At 38.0% G+C, this 22,127-nt stretch overlaps 1 protein-coding gene across 1 annotated transcript in view; it reads left to right on the forward strand.

Moving 5' to 3' along the window:
• RP1 (RP1 axonemal microtubule associated) overlaps positions 1-22,127 on the forward strand; it is a 164,839-nt gene that overhangs the window by 59,422 nt on the left and 83,290 nt on the right. Inside the window, 4 exon segments of the mRNA XM_058025257.1 lie at positions 5,813-6,038; positions 16,568-16,722; positions 17,369-17,447; positions 20,851-20,932. Coding sequence (XP_057881240.1) covers positions 5,813-6,038; positions 16,568-16,722; positions 17,369-17,447; positions 20,851-20,932 — 542 coding nt within the window.

Raw genomic sequence — 22,127 nt, forward strand, 5'->3', positions numbered from 1 at the left:
CTTCCAGAGCTTGAGTGCACTGGAAAAGAAAGCGTTTTAACAGTCGCTGTGCAATGAGCAGTATTTGTTTAAGCAATGTATTTTTATGACCAAAGCAAGTATGAAGTAGGAAAAAATAATGCTGATCTTTGTGTGGCCTTTAATCCTATTCCTTATTTGTCTATATCCACCCTTTTTCATGGCACTGTTAAATTTCTGTGTGAGCACCTGTGACATATTCTAATTTTTGAGTTAGTGTGTAACTGTGCCAAGTTTTCTGGGCACAATTAACAAAGTGGTTGAATTCAGACATCTGGAAAAAGCAATCAGCATGGGTGGACCCTTTGTACTGTACTGGTATAATAGTCATTGCATTTTTGGCAACAGTTATTAGCTGCATGTTCACAATTAAAAAATATCATCTACTTCCAAAGATTTCTCTATTACATTCTGACGCTGTAGAAGTTAAACTAATGCAATCAATGATTTTTCTTTCTTTTGGGAATCCAACTGCTGTACATGACTTCTCTGAAATTCTGTTAATGAAGTGGCCTTACATGAAATTAATAATTGTCTGTCAAGCACATTCTCTGGTGGGTGTGTTAGACATTAGGATTTTGGTGCAGCTGCCTCTGAAGTGTTGATTTATCCAAATGATTTTCATGCTAGCCTGAGTTTATCTCAAAGAGACTCCAGGATACTCTCTGCACAACAGGAAAGCAGTGATATTATTTTGCTTATTCTAGTAAATAAAAGAGCAAACGAGTAATCACAGATATGTTTTCCATCCTCTTATTGAAGTATCCTTCCACTGAACCTTTTCTTGTTCATACAAGGAACTTCACTTTTCACTTAGTTAAACATCTTAAGTACATGAAGATAGGTCATACCAACTCCATTCAAAATATCACAGGTATGCTAGGGACCAAAAAGCGTATTTGCATAGCTCATTTAGAAATGGAATTAAAATTTAGTCCTTGCATCCTCTTTAGGTACAACTTCTTGCTAATAAACCTGGATTTCAATTATGCTTAGAGACAAATGGTAAAATATGAACTTTGTTAAGCTTCAATTTCAAATAGTAAGACCAAGTTGTCTAACACATGATTTAATGAAAATGTTCCCATTGCCTGTGGTACGAAGATTACTTAGTCCTATAAATAGTAGCAATGAGCAAAGTATATAGGTGTATTGTTTAGCAGGTCAGTCTAGTTAAGTGCTTGCAAAAATTTAGAATATGACTAAATCAAAGATGCTGTGTGTGAAAACATGACCCTTTTGAAAGTGGTGGATAGTTTTTTCAATAATTTGTACTGGTACTTGTGCCATGAAATATGATGCATTGGTATTATTGCCTGTAACAGTGAAGAAAAATGCTACAAAGACAATAGAATGACCACTATCATTGTAGTCACAATGATATTTTTAAACTTATTAGGTGCTGGCAGTCTGTCACATAAGCAAGGTCTGTATGAGGCCTGTCCCCTTGAGAATTTATTACAGGACTTAAACTGGTTAATGCAGCAGGAGTTCCACAATCAACCAACAAGTTAACTGTAGATGATGACTCAGGTCTTTTGCAAAATCTTTTCCTGGGAAGAGGCTAGTATTTGTAGAAGATTTATCTAACATCCCTAAGAAGATCACCATACCTGATGTTTGTGGTGTCTAGATCCCTTTACCTCAATCTGTGTTTCCATGTTCTTGTTTGTCACCTCTGCAGTTTAGATTTTATGTTCTATAGGTGGCTGCTGTAAGCCACATCATAATGGAATTTGAATTTCACTCCATGTAGAAAGCGAAGGGAGACGACCCATCCTTTGATCAGCATCGAGCTCCAATTTATTGATCCAAAATGCAGGTTTTTATAACCGTGTTAATTAAGCTCATACATATTGCAAAACCCGAGCTCACCATAGGCCACAGATCAAACACTAACCCCTCCTTTTGTTTTCAATACCTGTGGTTTGTTTATTGAAACCAAGATTTATTTTCTCACCCTGTTATGAAAGTTCTCAAGGCCTCCATGTTTGTCAAGTTTTGCTTTCCCAAAACTTATCCAAGGACAAGATATTTACTTGTTATTAAAAACAACCTGAGAACTTCTGCTGTTTACATAAACGTGCCTGAGAACTTTTGTTGTTTACAGAAACAGGCTGTGAGAATTTGCTTCTCACAGCTGCCTTTTACTTTTCCATCAGCTGTATATGATTATGGCATGTCTGAACAAAACTCTATAAGCCATTTCTGAGCAAAATTCTCCAACAACTCCATGTCCTAACTATTGCACCATTACAATTCATAATTTTTGACATCTCAATTGAATTTCAGAGACGTAGCAACTAACACAAAATGAACTTAACATTTTAGAAAAAAATATAGAATTTCAGAGTTGTGCCTTTTTCTGAGGATCTCAAAATTTATGAAGAGAGATTTGCTATGTCCCTGTAAAAGACATGTAAATGTTGTCCTTGTATAGTTGAGAAAGTGGAGCAAAATGGGTTTGTGAATTTTGTAATTTCTCAGGAAGCCTAAAGCAAATCCAGGAATAAAATAGCTGCCTGATTTTCAGAGCGATGCTTTAGTCCTGGAACTCATCCTTTCCCCTTCGGACATTTATTGCAGGCCGATCAGAATGGCTGTTTCCATATAAAAAGGAATGTTACTTTTGCAGTTTTAGTGCTGGAACATCATTGAGCAGCTAGACTGCAGCTTTTGTAAGCACATTGTTAACAAGGGCGACAAAGTCAACTTTGTCCTACAACTTTTTACAGAACATTCTGGCTGTGAAAGTAGATTTCTAAATGCCAGGTTTTGTTCAAGTCATGCAGAAGTTCAAGGCAATTTATTCAACCCAGAGAAGGAAGAAGCAAGCTCAAGACACTGTTTATGTTGTCAAAAGAATATCGTTAGCTCTGCTGTGTTATGAGAATATTTTCCTCTGCATTTCACTGCAAGAGCAAATTCTGACATACATTTGATGGGATTCTAATTGACAAAAAATAACATGTTAGCAAGTCAATACCACTGAGAAACCAATGTGGTATCTGAGCTGACATCAAGATGAATTGTTCCAAGCACCAAATATGCAATTGGTATGGAAAGTAAATTTCTAATTATATTATATGACTTCCAGAACATCATATACAATTGATTTCCCCTCTGCCATTGCCTAAGTTACACCTAAGAATAAACATGACTTTTTTCCCCAAGGTCACTAATAAACAATTATTCAGAAAAATATTATTATGCAAAAATTATAAGCATATTGCTAAGCCTGTTATCAAATGGGCAGTGTTCTGTGTTTTGATTTTTGTGACTTTTCAGGCTCAGAAATATGCCATTACCTGTAAGTCCAGCATAGTTTACCATACAAAAACCTTTTATTTTGTAAGTCAAGTATGCTTGATGCTGTTTCTCCCTTTAGCTGAAAGCAAGGAAATGTATTTGACTTGAAACTTTGGGCAAATTCCCCTTTAGCATGTGGTCATAACTTTCTTACTTTGGTTATATCTTAACTGCTTTTAGAGTGTGAATATTAGGGAGGGCTAGGAAGTATAAAAAGACACAAGGACATACATATTTAGAGATGCTGAACAGGAATTCAACAAATCTAATTGAACTAGTTGCAACTAGATACATCTCCTGGAGAAACCTAAAGGTCCGACAGAACTTTCTGTTCTCTACCTTGAAAATTCATTTGATTAGGTTTGATGGATTGCTCTCTTGCTTATCCAGTAGCAGGAAGCCCCTGCATGCTGATATGGTGATGAATGGTCTTCATAATTTCCCTCTCTTTTTTCAAATTGCTAATTTTTTTCTTTTTCTTTCCTTTCTCCCCACCTTTTTTTTGGTCATTTCCCCTACATGTGTTTTTTTGGTGATATTTTCTCTGGTTGCATCAGTGGTCTGCCAAAAATCATCTACTATGCAGCTGGCAGGATAAGGGAGGTGATTCTGTCCCTCTATTCTGCTCTTGTGGCACGCCAGCTCTAGGGCCTCAGCACAAGAAGGAAATGGATCTGCTGGAGCACAGCAGGAGGAGAAGGACCAGAAGGACATGTTCATGGTCTTTGCATGGGAATTCACCTGGAAACATATCTCACATCTTAGATCTCCTCCTGGAACAACAACAAAAAAATCCACTTCAGCATAATAAGTCAATGTATATAATTCACTATAATTTTAAAAGTTTGAGCTTCACTTTTGATACAACTCCTATAATGCATACTATAACTCATATATATATTTGTAATAGAGATGCAAGATTTGCTTTATCAATGTTTCAGTTTGCTTCATAGCCAAATGACTGATTAGCTGCTTCAGAAATTGAAAGGGGCTCTTTAATAGAGTTTCCTGGTCCTGACCAAGAATCATGGTAATGATTATTGTGTACCATAATCTGTGATGACTGTGATGCTTCTCTTTCAACAGGGATTAAGCCAGAATTTAATCATGGACATAAGATCACAAGGTATCAGTGTTTTATTCAGAAAATTTCCCTTTAACACTTCTGCACCACAAATAGCAGCCAGTGCCTGGATCTCAGGAGAGCATGGCCTTGTTGTCCACCAATACCATACTCTACTCAGTTTGCAATAAAGATTGAGAGTTCTAATATAATTTTATATTTATTTTCAAGGTAACCTTGGCAGTCCCTTGCCCACTGCAGAGGTCTCTGTTTTGCAGCTGGGTGGCATTTGTTAGGGCAACTTAGCCCATGTCCTGGCTACATTTTTTGGCAAGTGTCAGAGTGCTTTTTTTATCTGTTGTAATTTCACTGTGACTATTAAGGGTATATCTTTGAGGTACATAGTTTTATTGTTTTAATGCTATAATTGTATCTTCAGCTGGCACATCTTCCTTTAACATACTGTTTTAATATAGCAAAACCTACTATAATGGTCATAAGTATGACTCTATTCAGACTTTTTACTACTAGCATACATGTCATGCCCTCAGCCTGTGAGACTTAGTTGTGCCAGGCTTGCCTCAGGGAGGTTTGTTTCCTTTTTTCCTTTTTGTTTTGATGTGAAATAGTACAAAATTGCTATAATAGTAAAGGAAACAGCTCTTTTTTGTTCTTTTTTACTTGGTGATGTTTTTCCCAATTACCATGACCTTTCAAACACAACACTGATAAAAAAAAAGTTAAAACAAAAAAGGTTGAAAGTGGTTAACCCTGCTTTGGTGCTTTGATTCCTGCCATCAGAATTGCCCAAAATACTTCTGCAACCCAAAACACAGCGGCTCTTATTTCAAGGCTGCAGTATTCAATGAGACATAGCCATGTTTTATTGTTTAAATTTGCTGCAGTGTAGCATCAGCACTTACAGAAACAGTTAACCCTGGCACCAGAGCACAAAAAAACAGGAGTCAATGAGAAAAGTAGCAGACTGATAAGCAGTAGGAATAGATAATAGGGCTCTGCTGATGGCAACTGTATGGACTTGTATGATTTGCTGTAGCAATGACTGAACTTAGTTCTGCTTGTTAAAGGATTTGTCTAGCAAGAGAGATTTACATTGTAATACTAGAAAATGGATTCCTTGAAGAGGTCTAGAAACAGACTGGATTCTCTGAGCCCTTTACTCACTTTAAATAATGCAGTACTGAAGTCAATAAAATTACACTTGCAGACTACTCCACACATTTTCACTCTGTCTCTGGCATTCATTGTATATTAAGGCTTAGTTTTCTAACAAAACTCATTACTCTTGGCTATGTTAGCTGCACATTTAGCTTGCATGCCCAGTATAAGAAGGATGGCTAAAGACAACAGTATAACTTGATATTAAAATCTGGATTCTTTTTTTAACTTTTTTTTTTACAGATTAATCTCAGAGGTCTTGGGCAGCTGTATAAAATCCGCATTGGCCACGACAACTCTGGAAATGATCCCAGCTGGTACCTGGAGGAAGTCAGGCTTGAAAGAGCAGTCCCTGTGTCTGCTGAAGAGATTTGTCTCCCCATACAGAGCTGGCTTTCTGAAGACAAGGGTGAAGGTGACACGTGGAGAGAAGTGGCAATAAGAAAGCCTGCAGAGGAGCTTTTGCCATGTACGTGCTCAGTATTTTAGCTCATGTGTTTACTGACCATATCCTGTGAGTATATGACAGTTTTTTGTGTTTTCTCCAGAGCAATAAAAGCCCTCCTGCCCAAAAGCCAGTGTAACCATGAAACAATCTCTTCCAGACACATTGTAGCTCCAGAAGAGGGAAGTGATCCTTTAACCCCACGCCTTTCCTTCTCAAAATCAGAATAATAGCTGATGGCCAGGGCATCTTACCCTATAAAATATTTGATTTCTCAGAGTGTTTGATTTCATACAGTATTTGATTTCATACATCACTGGTAAATACTGCTCTTTAGAGAAAGACATCTGGCAGGAAATCAAGGTATGTAATGTCATGTGATATCCAGCTCCTTTTAGCAACTCTGAGATCATCCTTTCTTGTCCTGCATAAAACATACATTACAAGAAATCCATGATCTGAATCATCATCTGAATCCATGATCTGAAATCAAGGTATGTAATGTCATGTGATATCCAGCTCCTTTTAGCAACTCTGAGATCATCCTTTCTTGTCCTGCATGAAACACACTTTACAAGAAATCCATGGTTTGAATCATCACACACATGTTTTTCAAATCAGGTTTGAGCCACAGCCATTCACACAGAAATTGTTAGCTGCAGGGTGACACTTTGGAACTTCAAAGTTTATGACAGCTTTGATGCTCTTTGTTCCATTTAAATGAAGTGGGAAACAGCCCATCATATAAAGTTATTATTTAAAAAGTCCTGGGCCTTTAGAGAAGAATATGGATTCAGTATAATCACTATGTGTGGATTTTTAAAATAGATTCTCTTGACATTAACAGAATGACAACAATGCAGCTGATGGCCAATAATGTCTGACAGTGATAAGTCTTACATAGATAGGTGATACCATTTAGTAATTGGGTTCAAGCTGATGCAGTGAATTTTGCAAGGTGTCTGGGATTCAACATAAAAGAAATCGTCATGCATTTAATGACAATCAAATCATTTCATAAGAAAATACCACAGAAGTGAAAACCCTTAAGTCAAAAGAATATAGTTCTCTGAAAAAAAAAAAAATTTGAAGAATATGATATGTGAATGTTTTATTGCAGAGGACAGAAGATGTGGAAAAACATGTATGAACCAGCTCACATTTCTACTTTGCTCTTTTTTGCCTTTTTTTTTTTTTTCTTCAGAGTAGTTATTAACTTCAATAAGAGATTTCAAAAATTGGGACTGATCAGGATGAGCCAAGTTTTATGATCATTGACATGTACCACAGTACCATATGCCACTCACAGTGACATATATGTCATTTACTGGTGTAATAGAAAAACAATGCACAAGCCAATAAATTTGTACAAACAATCATTTCAGCATTAATAATTCAAATCTGCATTATGCAGTTTGAAAAACATATTTATAGAAAGGCACTAATATTCTAGTCAGTACACTCTATATATATTTATATATGAAAAATCAAATAATTTCTATCAAATGCTAGAAATATCTTTAAAACAGCCCATTTATATTGTCTTCAATCATTGTATTACTGCATATTTCCTTGTATTTGCAGGAAAATTATTAAAATATATGTTTCAAGTGTGTAAGAAAAGATACATTTCCAAACGAACTTGGAAATTTCTCGAAAATTTAAGTTTTACTAATTAGTTATTGATTTTAGGAACATTTAAATTGAACATCAATACAAACTCAGCAAGGAGTCCAAAGGATTTCCTATTTATTTTCTCAAGAACAAGAAAATGAAACACTATCCATTTTCATTTCCCATTTAAAAGCTAATTGCTTACAAGCACTGAGCAAACCACATCTAGTCACTTTCTCCAGCAGAAGAAATTACATGCTGGTAATTACTTAATGAGCATTTGATATGATTTAGGAGTTTGTATTCTGTACTGTCAATTTAATCTGTGATCTTCTAGTGATAACAGATTTGCTTAAGTATAAAAGTCATGTGCTAGAAACTTTAAACAAAGCAAACAAATGTAAACTAAGCACAGAAGGCATTGGTCTGGTAATTGCTGTTCTTAAACACTTTCCTCGTTGTTCAGCTTCTCTCTCAGAAGAAATGGTAATTTCTCCTTGTTTTTTTTTCTCCCTTTCCCCAGATGAAGTTTTCTATGCAACCAATATGGACCCAAATCCTTGGAACAATTTTTTGACTCCTTGGCTTTCTTTTTTTTTCCTAGCATCTTTTCTTAAGATCTGAATTTATTTCCTGGATCTGTTAGCTTTTCTTTACCTCCCTCTCCGAACTTGCTTCTTTTCCATTCAGATTTCTCACCTTGGCAGCCTTTCTTAGTTTTTCTCACTGCTCCTCAGCCACTTTAAAAAACTGACACTAATCTGGTCTCCTACTCCAAGTATTGATTTCAGTTCTTTGTCAATCTCTCCATCACACCAGTCTCAACTTACTTTCTTAACTCAGATTTCTTGTCCCTCCAATGCAGGTCTGGCTTTCTCTCTGCTTTTCTTATTTTTTCCACATTGCCAAAGCTTCTGGGTCTATGGCTTCTTTTTCTCTTCCTATTACATCTTCCCTTTTGCTTTTCCAGCCCTGGGATCTAGAAAGCACCTGATCTGTCTTTGAAATTGTCTCTGAATTTAGCATTCTGTTGTACTGTGTGATTCCTGGAGGTTTCCTCTGACCTGCTTTGGTTTTTTGGGTTCTTGGGTTTTTTTCCTCTGATTCTTCTATGCAATTGGTGCCTTTTTTTTTTCCTTTCTAGCAGTTCCAGTTACCCAAATTTTACAAGTATTGGATTTTTTACCTGTTGCTCTTTAGATATGGTTTCATTCCCTTGTTACATTGTGATGCACAAAATAAAAGTTATTCAAATATTTTCTAAGTGATAGCTATTGGAAATTAGTAATCATGCCCTGAGCTGGGTAAATCTTAAAATATATCACTCAATGACAATAAGATAGAAGACTTTGCATGTTTTTGACTTAGCTTTATAGCACAGGAATATTAGGGGAATCAGACCAGAGGTGGCAGCTCAGTGAGGCTGCCACAGCTGCATGGCCCCAGGTCCAACAGCAGCCAGGCTCAGCACACTCCCAGCCAGCACCCCAGAGAGCACAGGTGTGTACCACACATCAAGGCAGCTGCACAGGTCACCCAGACACAGGGCAGCTGCACAAACACAGCACCAGCAACTCCATCCTGCCCTCCTCTCTGGCTGAGCAGGACAGACGTCCAACAGTGGAACTGTGTTTGAGTATAGATGTGTACAAGGTAGATCCAACAGCTGGGCTCACACACTCTGTCTAATCCCCAGTTGCTCCTGGATATCAGTCTCTCCAGTTGCTGGCAAATGGACATATGAGCCCCTGAGGCTGCAGCCCTGCTCCAGCCTCTGGTACAGGCCATTTCCCTCATGCCCAGCCCAGCAGGTTTCATCCCTGCAGATACCCACACCTCAGGGTGTCTCTGGCAGCTGAGCAGGACTCACCTGGTCCCTCCAACACTCAGCTGCTCATGTGGTCTTTTGCCACAGACATATTTTATAAAAAATCCTTTTGCTGGGATTTTTTCTCCTGAGATGCTGAGAGGCCTCAGAAATGAAATGTAAACAATGCAAACAATAATTATCTACTGCTGTGGAATGCACCAGGTGCATGTTTGATTTGTCTCATGTGGTTGTTTTAAGTTAATGGCCAATCACAGTCCAGCTGTCTTGGACTCTCTGGTCAGTCACAAGATTTTATTATCACTCCATTTCCTTTCTATTCCTTTCAAGACTTCTGATGAAATCCTTTCTTCTATTCTTTTATTATAGTTTTAATATATGATTTCCTTTCAATATAATATATATCATAAAATAATAAAGCAGCTTTCTGAAACATGGAGTCAAGATTCTCATCTCTTCCCTCGTCCTGGGACTCCTGCAAACACCACCACAGTCTTGCTCTCAGGGACATGGGCTCTGACTCCTGATTCCACTCCACTCACTGGCAGTTTTATTCCCTTCAGTCTCTCCAGTTGCTGCCATGCAGGACTCCTAGTCCAGTTGTTGGTACTTGTACTCCCTACCCACACGTGCACACACACAGAGAACAGATGTGATCTATTTTCTAACACCACTTCCTCCCCAGGTCACCTAAATCCATCTATTTCCTTGACTTTAATTCCTCTCCTAAATGCCTTATAAGTCTTCTGCAATGACAAAATCTCCTTCTCTTCTGCCCTATATTGCATCTGACACACTTGGGGCATCAAACTCCTTAAGTATGAGAGATACTCCAAATTGTCTCTTCATGGTGGGTTTTGTGCCCAGGCTGAGACTCCTGGGATAGCCCTGCAGGGGTTGGCAGAGTGTTCCCTTTCCCTAAGTCTCTAGGGATTCTCACCTGCCCTTGTGCACCTGTGCTTGTGAAGATGAGCTGATGGTCCTTGTGATGGGTTTGGGAGAAGCCAGAGGAGGGTGTTACCTGGACTGTCCCCTGTCTGTATTCCTCTGTACATGTGCAGACCTTTATCACAGATCCTAACACAAGTTGTCTTCAGATATGGCTGAACTTTTGTTCCAAAGGGGTACCTGATGCAAGAGGTTTTGAATTCTCTTACTCCTATGGTTATGTGAACATAAATGTCAAATGAATATAAGTGGGGAAACATGTCCTGTTCTTGTTCACATATTCAAGGGTATAACTGTACTGAAATGAGATAAAAGACAAATACTGAGACTGAGGTGGGAAAAATTCCAGCTCTGAAGATTTGGTATTCTTTTCCACTTGGAGAAGTGTGCATGTAAATACAGAAAGGTCAGAAGGTGGCCTCTGACTGAAATAGTGCAAAAGATGACCAAAGCAAATAGTAATAACACAAGTGTTATCTCTACAAAATTTTTATCCCTGTTTTATCACTCAGGAGGCACCAACTACATAAGTAAATAGTCAAGTTTCTTTATTGTAAAATTCATTAGCAAGTGTGCTTTTCAAAGCTGGTAATTTTCTTGCATGTCTTGAAGAATATATATATTTTTAGACTATTGCTCCAAATATTACTAGTGGAGATTAGAGAGCAGTTAGTGGAGATTAGAGTGAGAACTATAATTCTAACTGAAATGTCCTAACCTGATTTTGTTTTTGTATTTGTGTCCTTTAAATTAATATGTGCACCACTTCTGAGGAAGATAGTCCCTCTTAACCAGTATCAGCCATTAAGAATTTGTTCTCTTTTAGCCTTAATGCTTCACTAACCTGTATCTTTACCCTTCTGTCATGGCAAAATGCCAAACACCCTTTATGAAAGCCAGGTGATGACAAAACCAGAGATTCAACCTTGCTGTTTGACAGATTGAGCTAAAATGACCATTTGATTCAAGTGGGCATGTCATATGGAAAAAAGGCAAAACCTGGAGCAATACTGTGCAAAACTGTTCTGGGACCTTGGTATGCCAGCATAAAGAGAGGACTGAAGAGAAGCAGTTGGACAATTTTAATGTTGTGTGTCATTTAGCATCTCTCCAGGTTTTGTGCTCTTTGGCCAGTTTGTCTGTTTACACTGGCAGCCTGGTGGGAGTGAATTTGCTCAGTGAAGCACTCCGTGCTAAAATCCCACTTAGTTAAGTGCCCTATGTGCTCTTTATGGGAGTCTAGAGGGAAGTTACTTCAGGCTTGTTCTAGTCTGTTCCCCAAGACTGACTGCCAGTTTGTGTCAAGATGTTGTCAATGTGTTCCTGGAATGTATTAGCTGGTGTAGTTTCATCCAAAAAGGACCTAGTTCTTTGCTCTAAAACCAGTCCATGCTGCACACCAGAAAGAGGGAAGTAGAGCCAGCCAGGGGATTCAGCAGTATGATAAGCAAACCAGTGTCATTAGGCACAGACAGCTGTGGATCTTCAATTCATTTGCTCTTAGCCAGAATTCTCAAATAATTACTTTTAGTGGAATTATTTTCAAAAAAGCTGACACTAGGACAGCAGTTTGTACCAAAAGAAAGAGACCAGTATTTCTGCTATGAAAACTTTCATTTTCAGATTCTCAACAATAAATTCTTCCTTAATTCTGTTAAGATTGTTTTCTTCTCCCAGAACATATCAACATATTAACTTAGTCTTTAGTGGAGGTATTTGTTTACTGTTTATATTTTCCAAGGGCAAGTATCATACATCATTGAGTTCCGTACATTACTTCTTCCAATGGTATTGGTAATTACATACTGTGCCTGTAAACTGGGACCAAACTATCTCTTGTCATTGGTGAAGGCTCAGGTATATATCAATTTTCTGTATTGGAAACCCTGATTCAGGTGCCCAGAATGGGAAATCTGGAAAAAAGGGTTCTCTAACTCATGTTCTATTGCCCTTAGTATGCCCTTAGGTTACCTCTACACAACCAGGAAAACTTCCTTCCTCCTTCTGTTTTGTCCAAGGTAGTTCACTCCTTATGTTATCAATAGATTCCAGAAGCTGGAGTTGGGATTTAAAAAACTCCTGAAGCCTCATGATAGTATCTCAAGAAATAGCATTTTTATAGGCTGAGCAACAAGAAATTTGGTACTAGTACACTTGACTGCTCATATGACTCTACAGTATTTTTTATATATCTGCTTCTGTCATTTTTTAGCACAATTGTTATACTGCTTCAAAGTCTGCCTTTTAAAAACTCCTCACCTCTGTCTGAAAACACTTTCCTTCCCTTTTTCATTTGTTTCATCCATGCATCCATGTTGCAGATTTTTCTGTTTGGTTTCTAGAGCTTATCTAACATTACCCTGTGAGCAATTTGAAGATTTCAATCACTTATTTTCTGAAAGGTCATTTTCTTTTTTATTGAGTGCTAGCTGAGATTTTTTTCCCCCTGCTATTCTGTATTAATTAATCCTCTTATATCCTTTATCAAAGTTACTGTGTTTTCCAAGACATTTCTTCTATTACTTTGATGTGCTCCACATTGGACAGATGCCTAGACGTGAGTCTCACAGGTCCCTCTCAATGCTGAAACACTGTTTCCTGACTTCTGTTGAATGGCTGGTTTTATGAAATATTTTTAAAATTTTTGCCTTTCTTTTCTTGCCCATGGGTTTACCTGTCTCTGTTTTGTCACCCCAGTTTACAGCTGGTGTAGTTTCACTGAATCAGCATATAGTAAAATGAAATTACTACTACAGAATAGGGGACCAGGCCACACATTTCTATTTTTCAGAGTTTTGGGATGGCTTTTTCTTCCTGCAGTGAAGGAGGTCTCCATAGCAGATGGGCCTGCAGTGAGGGCCTTAGAATAGGTTGGATACTCAAAAGAAATGAAAGCACTGTCTCAGAGGCTGAACACATTATCTAGGATTATTTCACTTTACTCTCTACACAACAAACTGTGTTTTGTGAACAATATACAGAAACTGCAAATGGAAAAATAATCACATATGGTGAGTCTTTTTGTCTCAGCAGTATATTAAATGGGTAGGTTTGTTCTCCAGATTTGGTTGTATTGTCCCATCAAACAATTGGTGTACCTTGTTTTATCTGTTACGGAGTGGCACCATCACTCTTTTTCTCTTCTTTAAGCAATCTTTAGCTCAGGAGCCATTAGCACTAGCACCTTTTGTAGCTGCTCTGCAATCTAAACGAACTGCTTGATAAAACTTGAACAATTTGAATCCTCTCAGGCTGGCCTGTGCCTGCGTTTCCATTTGCACAGAAAAGGCTTAATGTCCACAATCTATTTAGTGCATGTTTACTTGAATATGCAGGTGTTTCACCATAGTGGCCATGTCCACCATGTTCTAATTAGGCATGTGTGTATTGGAAAATATTTTCCTTGCTTCATTTTTGTGTGATTCCTATGAAATGCATTGTAACATATACTCAAGTTTAGGGGTATAAACCTTCCTTTTATTATCCTAATATAATAGCCTGCATTGTAGTAGCCTATATTTGTAGAAAAATTTAGAGCACAAACTGGCATTTTTTGTAAGAAGGTTCCTGTATAAATAATGCAGATTGTGTAGCTTAAATAAATGTCAGACTTAACATTTTACAGATGGTGAGGGATGTACAGACACAAGAAACTACGGAAAATATTTCCCAGTTTTTTACATTTCAAGATGTGCATGTTGTCTACGTCAGACTGATTTATTTAGGCTGGTAGCAAAGGAAAACTCTATTTAATGATTAGATTGTTATCGTCTCTCTGGTTACCACAGAGATGTACAGTGCTACAAAATGCAGTATAATTTATTTATCTGTTAATATCTTTGTGTTGTGTTATAATTACCTCTTGTTCTCTTCTCCTTCCATGAAAAGGCTTGTTGGTATTTTGTTTTTGTAAACATTTATTGTTAAACAGTTTCTTTAGAAAACCCCATTGAATATGCTTTAAAATTGTGCTTATAGTTACTTAGTTTTTTTATTTTTGATCATGGAAATTACTTGTAGTTGTAAGTAATACTAGTCTTTCTATGTAAACAGTCATAACATAAACACTCTGTACCCTTTCCTTTCCTCCCACAGATAGTTTGCATTTTCAAAACTAAGAAAGTAAGAGTGTAAAAAATGCGGAGGAGATTTCAAATCAATATATCCCTTTTTTTACTACCTGCAGTGTCTTGCTTCGTGGATAGTGCAGCCCTGTTATTAAAATTTCTGGTCACAGATTATTATAATTTTAAGCTTTTTTTTTGGAAATGTAACCTCTGTCCTTTCTCACTCCTAAATATTTTCCCCCTTCATTATCAGCATGGCTCTTTGCTTTCCCGCACGTTTTCTGTCATAGTTTGCTGCCACCCTTTATCCTCTGCCCTTTGGCCAGTTATGATTATATTAACAGTTATGATATAAAATGTAATTTGGACAGATAGCTCAATTATGCTAATTATCAGGTTAATTTATCTTTGCTACTTGCTATTCATATCTAGAATTTGTTTTATCATGATTTTTTAATGTTAAAAACCTTGAAACTAGTTTTTACAAGGTTCTTCAAATTTTTGAAGATATGTGTGTATTATTGAGATCATTTATATTTCACAAGCATTCTTGGTACATTAATGCATGGATATGAGAGCTGCAAGAGAGCTTGGAATTACCAAAAATAATAAAATTGGTCAAAGAACACCACTTTTATTTAGAGTTATAGTTATAATAGTGATAAAGCGTTGGAGACACAGTGTTTTCAGATAATTTTACACAGTTTAAAAGAAATACACTCATTTGATTAAGCATATCCATAACATTTCTCCTAACTTTTAATACTTGTGATGCTTTTTTTCTCCGTTTTTTTTTTACTACTTGTTTAGTTTCTTATGTGGGAATCAGAGTAGCTGTTTTTCAGTGATGGTGGACAACATGATGTTTGAGTTTTATAAAGTGACTTGGGAGACAGTGAAAAAAAAAATCTATGGAAATGTAAGATTCTAGTACCTATCTGGTGGTTTAAGGGTAACAGCATTTTAACTAGTTTTTGTACAGTATTGCCCAGTTTCAATACTCTATATTGTAACTGTAGATTATGCATATATGTATATATATATAAAATCTATACATATATATTCTGTTTTATATATCATGTTATATTCCGTTTTCATCTTTGTTCCTTCTTAAAAAGAACTAATTGTGTTTTTTAGGACTTCTATTACCTTTCTTCACTCCCAAGAACTGTTAAAATTACACACAAATGAAACAGTAATCTTCCCTGTGATCTGCTACATAGCAGGAGAAATGGCCAGCTGTGATTAGAATAGAAACACTGCATGGAAAAATTGCCATTAAAATGTAAACAGGATTTTTTTTTAAGTCACAGAGAGAAAAACTGAAATGAAACATAATAATATATGATCACTGCAAAGAATTTTTTAAAAATAAATTTGCACATCTGGATAGTTATAAAAATAATATTGGTGGGGCATAGAACATCTTAATACAGTAATTCTAAATTATATTGCAGAATTCTTTGAAGATGTATATATTTTGTGTGTGTAAGACTTAGGTCTAGACTATAAGGAAAGGCATTAGAAAGTTGTAAATGTATTTTAACTGAGAGCTGTTTTTGGAAGTCCTATCATTCATTAGTGACAGATGTAGAAACCTTCAAAAGCAAGGCTCATTTTTTATAGGTGTGGGAGCTATTAATTCCTTGCCCACCTTTGTACATGTGGTGAAAATCTAAAACCCTTTAGATTTGTGATTGTTACTCCTCTTTTAAGAGGAAATGAAGGTTAACAACCCAGATAATTGTTTTGCATAAATCTGGAGGTTGAAAATGCTTTGGTACCAGTGAAAGGTAGCTTTTATTTCAGATGACAACTTGATATAGTTTGGTGGTCTCCAGATAAATTGCAAAGAAAGACTTTGTGAACTAGCAATGCGTAGCAGTGCTCAGAATAATGTGGTTTTCTTAAGCTTTGTGTTCTCATATTTTTGTGAAGAGAATTAAAATATTTGAACTTAGAAGTGACAAATTCATGGATAGCTGATGCTACTTGCAAACTCAAAAATCAGAGTTTTCTGGCAAAATTTTGATGAGGACACTTTAGAATCTTGTGCAAGCTGAAAGGATAATCTCAAGTTTTTTTTCTTCTTGTAGTATTGGTGTATGAGGTCCATGTATACACAGGGGCTAAACTTGGTGCTGAAACAGATTCCAATGTTTATATTAACATCATTGGGACAAGAGGAGATGCTGGCAAAAGGAAACTCCATAGATCTAAGAATAATAATGTTAAGTTTCGACATGGACAGGTAAAGTATAAACAAATGCTGCTTCTGATAAATAAGAATAAATTATGGCTAGAAAATTCTTTCATCAAGAAATGTAAAAATTCTTTTATTTACAAGGTTTATTTAAGCATTGACCATTTTCCTTATTCAAAATTCCTTACATAATTGCATCATATGGTTAATTTTTATCTGCTTGATCAACCATTTACTGAGAGCTTTGGATATTAGAATTTGGGTATTTCAGTTATTTGTATTACACATATAAATAAAAAGGTAACAATATCATATTTGTTGTCCTGAACAGATAATTTTATTAGAATCAGGTTCTGAATCTGTATTCCTAAGCATATTTTCCAAACTTGGTGAGGCACATAGAACTAGAAAATATAACATAGACACAACCAAGTAATTTAAACTGATCATTTTGCCATGCCAAAGGTATCAGTGATGTCTTTGGGGAAACATTTTCAGGTGTTATTTACCTTAGAAAATTTTAAAGGATCCTCCCTGACTGGCCAGGATGAATATAAAACAACTATATTCATTTTGAAAACCAACAATCAATCAAACAAACAAAAAATTAAAAAACCCCACTTTTCTATAGTGTTAGAGTCAAAGCAATAGCTATGTTTAAGACCTTTATAATTTTCCTTGTATGGTTCCACAGATGGATATTTTCTGCATAAAGGCTGTCTCACTGGGAGACTTGGAGAAAGTTCTGATTAGCCATGATGGAGCTGGTCCAGGTAGGATTTAATTTCCTAGAGACCAGTCTGTTTTCAAGTCCTTTTTAAACCCAATGCACTTGTTTATGCTGCATCCTTCATAGAAAATGTGACAGAAGGTCTTGCAGTGATAAAAAGTCTTCCTGCCGGTTGGTCACTGTGATGGGATGGTGAAAAACTGTGGTAATGGACAGAAAAATGGTCATGAGTTTAATGTCATGTAGTGTTATTCAACTCTCTGTTTTCACAGTTATGTATAAAAAAGAACTATTTATTTGCATGTAGAAAACTCTCAAAAGTGTGGCTCACACTGGTAATACAATCTTTCACTAGACAAACAGTGAAAACTATCCAGGAAGGAATTAAAGGTATTCAGCAGCTGGTAACTGAATACCTGACAAAATCTGAGTAGCTATAACACAATGTCCTCACTGCTTTGGGCAATTGTAGAAGATTTGAATATACATTTAATCTGTGAAAGTCAATGGGGAGCTGCTCCAGTGAGTGACACTGCATTCAGCTTGTAGGTTTTTAGGGGAAGAAGAAAGAATTTGTTAATGAGATGAATTTTGGGTACAGGCCCTCGAAGAAATGTGCATCTCTCTGGAATGATGTAAATGCAGAGAAAGCATTTAAAAGCCCCAAAGATGTAAATAGTGCAAATATGCTTTCAGATTAATATCTAGGAAGAGGCTAAGTGAAGAGAGGGATTTTAGGCAGTTCAGGGCTTCACTGATAAGAGATTAGAAAAGCCCTTTTACCTACTCTGTTCTGAAGCTGCCCCAAGCAACGCCCGTCTTGCTCTCTGTACTGCCTAAGGCTCTGAGCAGGCCTGTGACTATTACAGAAACAGCCCTGACAGTGCAGCCTTGGAATGGTGTGTAATCTTGTTTCCTGTAGTTCCATAGAGTTTGCTGTCTTCAGCAACATGGATGATTGTACACCTGAAAGTTTCACATTGTAGAAACCCAAGATATAACACAAAAGGCACTGTGGTGGAGCCCACCTTCCCACCTTCCCTCCATTCCCCACAGAACTGTGCCATGCTCTCTTCCCTGATATCTCCTTTAACAGGCAGCACAGATTAGCAGGATGAGCATTACAAATCTGTAACCCAGCTCAGCTATCTCAGGATGTTTTTTGACATTGGAGTTCAAATGTGTGGGTTTGAAGGACTGTCTAAACAGGACAATGGATTGAATTCTATCTGTAACAAAACGTGCCTTGGTAATTCAGGAGGCTGTTCATTGTACTCAGCACAGACAGGTCTCACAGGAACATTTTGAACTCTATCCAAGACTAGCCCCACATAAACCTAGCCTGTGGTGGCTGAGGGGTTGAGAGCTGGAAAAAGATGGTGGCTCAGAGATACTCAACCTTTTGAGAAGGAGCATGCCTTCAGAGGTGGAGTACCCCTTTTTCTCATCACTTGCCTGAGTGACAGGGCAGGAGGGGGTTAATTCTTGATTTGGAGTCTGTCTTGAAGGGATCCTAGAACATATGTTTTCTCTGGGGCTCCCAGGCTGCGGGGCACGGGTGTACTCCCACAGCTCCTGTGAATGAGGAAAGTGAAGGACTTTTGTCCTAGAGAGCAGCGTTTGCTCCATGCACTACCTGGGGATGCCCTTTCTATGCGACAGAAACTGCTGCCTTCCAGTCTCAGATACAGCCAGGAGGCAAAGCACAAGGATGAATAGGATGGTTGTTTCTGACCAAAACATCCTGCATGCTGTTTGCTGCAATGTGCTGCTGGGTAATGGTGTGAATCAGGTGAAACCTCATAAGCAATAGGACAAGTTGCTGGAACCCAGGACATCCCTCTGGTTGTCCTGAGCAGCCAAGACCCATGCCAGGGGGCTCAGAGACCCTGGCACAGAGCACAGAATGCCTGTGGTTTTGATTATGACCCATGGAGCAAGTTACCAACCTTAGATGAAGATCTGCAAGCCATGACAGTTAAATAGAATGATAGTGAATTTATCATGGGGTGAAAAATTAGATTTTGGGGTTTTTTAGAATGGGGATTCAGGGGGCAAGATGGAGGGATCTGGGTGTGTCCAGCCTTTCTCTTTCTTCTACTTGGCCTCCGTCTTCTGCTGTAATGTTGGCACTTTTAGATTGGTTTAGAGTAGAAGTTCACTGTCTAACATAGGTGATAGGTATTGGAAAGTAATTGTAAACATTAATTTTTAGTATAAAGACATAACACCACCCTGGAGGCAGGCAGAGTGCCTGGACTGTCTTGCTGAATGGACCTCAACTGGACAGGAGAAAATATTTTATAAATAGGGAACAATAAAAAACCTTGAGACTGAGAAATGAAGAATTCTGACTCCTTCTTCAACTTCTGGGCTGGGAAAAGAGACTTTCTAATGTATCTTGGGGTAACTCTGACCAGCTAGAGGCCCTGAGACAAGTTGTGAGTGGTGCAGGTACAGTGAGAACAGGTTATTTGAGAAGGACATCACAAGACAACCAGACCAGTCACTAGGATGGTCGTTGAAGGTGATCTAAAAATCAGCATGGATGTGCCAGTGGTTACTGCAGTTAGGGAAAAGATAATCTCAGTAGCCCAGCAGAAGTGAGAGTGCACAGCTCCACACCTGCTGTTCTCATAGCAGCAAGGCTGAGTGTGTGCTCCCCACTGACATGCACACAAACACATTTCCAAAACACAAATGTGTGCATATAGCTGGCCATGCAGATCAACACTGGCAGGAACTCAGCACGCACACAAACACTACAAGCAGCCTTCCCCTGTTACCCTCTCCAGCTGAGGAGAACAACAGTCCATCAGTGTCAAGTACAAAAAAATGTGTACAGGATGGATGTATACGGCCTCCACTAGCTGGCCTTAGGCAGTCAGTCTTTCTGGTTGCTGGCTCTGAATCCTTGGATCCTCAGTTTTGCCAGTTACTGGCACCAAGACATTAAAACCCCCTCCAAGGTTGCAGCCCCACAGCATAAGTTTTAAAGATTTGTTAATTAATATTTTTATATCTACAATAAGAAGTTCACTCACAGTGGGAAAAAATTTCCAGCTTTCACACAAATCTTGATTATGGGCATAAACAGATTTGTACCAACATTCTTGTGCTTGATTACTGGGAATAATCAAAAGATGTAGGCAGGGATGTGAATGGTGTTGACAGTTCAGAGATGTACGCATGTATTTGTCTCCAAGAGAAAAAACCCACCCCTCTTAAAATTAAAACAGGCAAAGGCAGAAAAGAATTGCATCTCTTAGGAGACACAAAAAATAATAAAGCTTTCATTCTGTTAATATATCTTATTTATTTTGATGAGATCTGTCTAAATATGATCTGTGTTTCTGCTATAAAAAGATAATCTGGGCTTTTTTTCTTAAAATTTATTTAAAAAATAGTATGATTTCACATTATAAACTTTTGTCATTTCGACACAGGCAGTGGATGGTTCCTGGATAAGATTGTCATCAAACATAAAGAAGGAGAGGAAGCTCATGAGGTTGTATTTCCTTGTAATAGGTATGTCATTCATGGAGAAAAAGAATTTGTTACCTTCCAGCAACGTAATGAAAAAATTTTAGAGCAGATATGTGCACACAAACTAGGTGTTTGAGCATTGCCCCGGAGTTTTTCAACTTACAAAATGCAAAAATTTTGCAGCTGAAGATAAGGAAAAAGTTCCTATATTGGCATGGAAGGGAGTAATAGCCTAATGCAGAGAAGTCCCAAATCAAGTGTTGCATAAGAGGAAAGGTGCATTGATCTTTTTTAAAAAATCTAAATTATATAGAAACCATGTGAAATTAAATAAGATTTCAGTTCTCAACCTTTTAAGAAATGTTGTGTGTAAAGATATGAAATGGCATAGTTGTCATCATGGAAACGTGGTGGGGTGACTTGTACAGCTGCAGTGCTGCCATGGATGACTATAAACCCTTCAGCAGGGAGAGGCAAGGAAGGAAAGGAGGTGAAGCAACCCTGGATGTTAGGGATTATTTTGATTTTTTAGAGCTTGCTGATAGAGTTGTGCATTTATGGGTAAGAATCAGGGGGAAGGCCAGCAAGGCCAGTGTCGTGGCAGAAGGGTCTGGGTCTGTTACAGACAGGAGAAAAAGACAAAATTTAATGTGAACAGCTGGAAGAAGTCTCACTATCACCAGCTGTTGTTCTCGTGAGGGACTACAAATACAATGCAGCAGAGGAGAAGGAGTTTAGGAGGTTCCTGGAGCCCATGGAAGAGAACCTCCTGACACAGATGGTGAGGTGGCCAAGTAGAGAAAATACACACTGGATGAAGGGAAGATTGAGACACTTCATGCCTTCTTCCCCTCAGTCTTCAAGAATGATACCAGCTCTCCTCATAGGCAGCCCCCTGAGCTAGAAGGAGGGAGTGGGGAGCAGAATGAGCCCCACAATCCAAGTAGAAAGAGTCAGTGCCCTGCTGCAGCATTCAGACACAGACAATTCTACTGGGCTGGAAGGGATCCACACAAGGGTGCTGAGGGAGATGCACTGGGTCACAGCAGCCCCATGCAGTGCAACAGAGCTGGGGATGAGGGGCTGGAGACCTGGCTGGTGGAAAAGGATCTGGAAGAGCTGATCAACAGCAAGCTGAACATGAGCCAGTGTGCCCAGGTGGCCAAGATGGCCAGTGACAACCTGGCTTGGATCTGCAGTAATGTACACCAAGGCTGTGATTGCCCCTGCACTCAGC

The sequence above is a fragment of the Melospiza georgiana genome, chromosome 1, assembly GCF_028018845.1.
Source record: "Melospiza georgiana isolate bMelGeo1 chromosome 1, bMelGeo1.pri, whole genome shotgun sequence".
NCBI lineage: Eukaryota > Metazoa > Chordata > Aves > Passeriformes > Passerellidae > Melospiza > Melospiza georgiana.